Below are 1,304 nucleotides of genomic sequence, written 5' to 3' on the forward strand. Positions count from 1 at the left end.
GCTCGTTCTAACACGCCCCCACATGTCTACGTCACTGTGTGGGAAGATTTGCATAACGCCGCCCAAATGTTTACGCAAAGAAAGAAGGCGTGACTTTTATTTTCGCTGTAGTATTGTTGCCGCCGCAATGTTGTGAAGACGCTGTGTGATTCGTTGTGAAAGCGAAACTACTTTGTTAGCACTGGAATTATTTCAAATGAAAAAAATTATAATAATAATATAAAATAGATTTTAAAAAATAGATTAAAAATAGATTAAAAATTAAAAACAGTTATTTTAAATTGTAATATTTCACAGTATTGCTGTATTTTTACTGTATTTTAATCAAATAAATGCAGCTTTAGTGAGAAAAAGAGACCTCTTTTAAAAACTTTTTTTTTTAAATCACACTACCTCTGTGTTTTGAACATTGAGGTTTTTTTTTGTGTGATTTTTCCTTACACAAGTCATTGTGTTCGACATATTCTACATACTGTATGTGCTGCCTCATGGACAACAGATGCAAGTAAAATTTGTATTTTCCAGTGTTTTGGACCCTGTACACAGCACCATCCTCTCTTTTGCAGGTATCAGATTAACGCACGCACAGAGCTGGCGGTGAGGTACAATGACATCTCTCCTCTGGAGAACCATCACTGTGCCGTGGCCTTCCAGATATTCTCTCAGTCTGACTGCAACATCTTTGCCAACTTTGATCCTGAAGCCTTCAAACAGATTCGTCAGGTGTGCCTCTGGCCTTTAAACTGAGCTTTGTGAACACATAATTAATACATTTGTCTTTGAACAATGAATAATGATTTGGTCTGTTATTTTGTCTCTGACAGGGAACCATCAACCTGATACTGGCCACAGACATGGCCCGACATGGAGAGATTCTGGACTCTTTCAAACAGAAAGTGGATTACTTTGACTTCACTAATGAGGAGCATGTTACTTGTGTAAGCTTTCTGAACTCATTTAACAGTATCTGTATTCACCTACAAAAATGAGCTGTGATGAGCTTATTAAACGTGTATGTTTATATCTGTGACAGCTAAAGATGGTGTTGATCAAGTGCTGTGACATCTCTAATGAGGTTCGGCCGATGGAGGTCGCTGAGCCGTGGGTGGACTGTTTGCTGGAGGAGTACTTCATGCAGGTAAAAAAATAGTTCATCTAAAAATACTCAAAATGTACTCATTCTCAGGCCATGCAATATGTATATGAGTTTGTTTCTTCATCAGAACATATTTGGAGAAATGTAGCAATGCATCACCTGCTCACCAATGGATCCTCTGCAGTGAATGGGTGCCGTCCGAATGTGA

The 1,304-nt window shown here is 38.3% G+C and overlaps 1 protein-coding gene across 1 annotated transcript in view; it reads left to right on the top strand.

The window, feature by feature from the left end:
* LOC107688655 (glycerol-3-phosphate transporter-like) overlaps positions 1-1,304 on the top strand; it is a 41,343-nt gene that overhangs the window by 38,519 nt on the left and 1,520 nt on the right. The window contains exons 29-31 of the mRNA XM_016486372.1: positions 567-723; positions 825-938; positions 1,034-1,138. Coding sequence (XP_016341858.1) covers positions 567-723; positions 825-938; positions 1,034-1,138 — 376 coding nt within the window. The remainder of the gene's footprint in view (positions 1-566; positions 724-824; positions 939-1,033; positions 1,139-1,304) is intronic.

This window comes from Sinocyclocheilus anshuiensis, unplaced genomic scaffold, assembly GCF_001515605.1.
Source record: "Sinocyclocheilus anshuiensis isolate Anshui unplaced genomic scaffold, SAMN03320099.WGS_v1.1 scaffold834, whole genome shotgun sequence".
NCBI classification, from domain to species: domain Eukaryota; kingdom Metazoa; phylum Chordata; class Actinopteri; order Cypriniformes; family Cyprinidae; genus Sinocyclocheilus; species Sinocyclocheilus anshuiensis.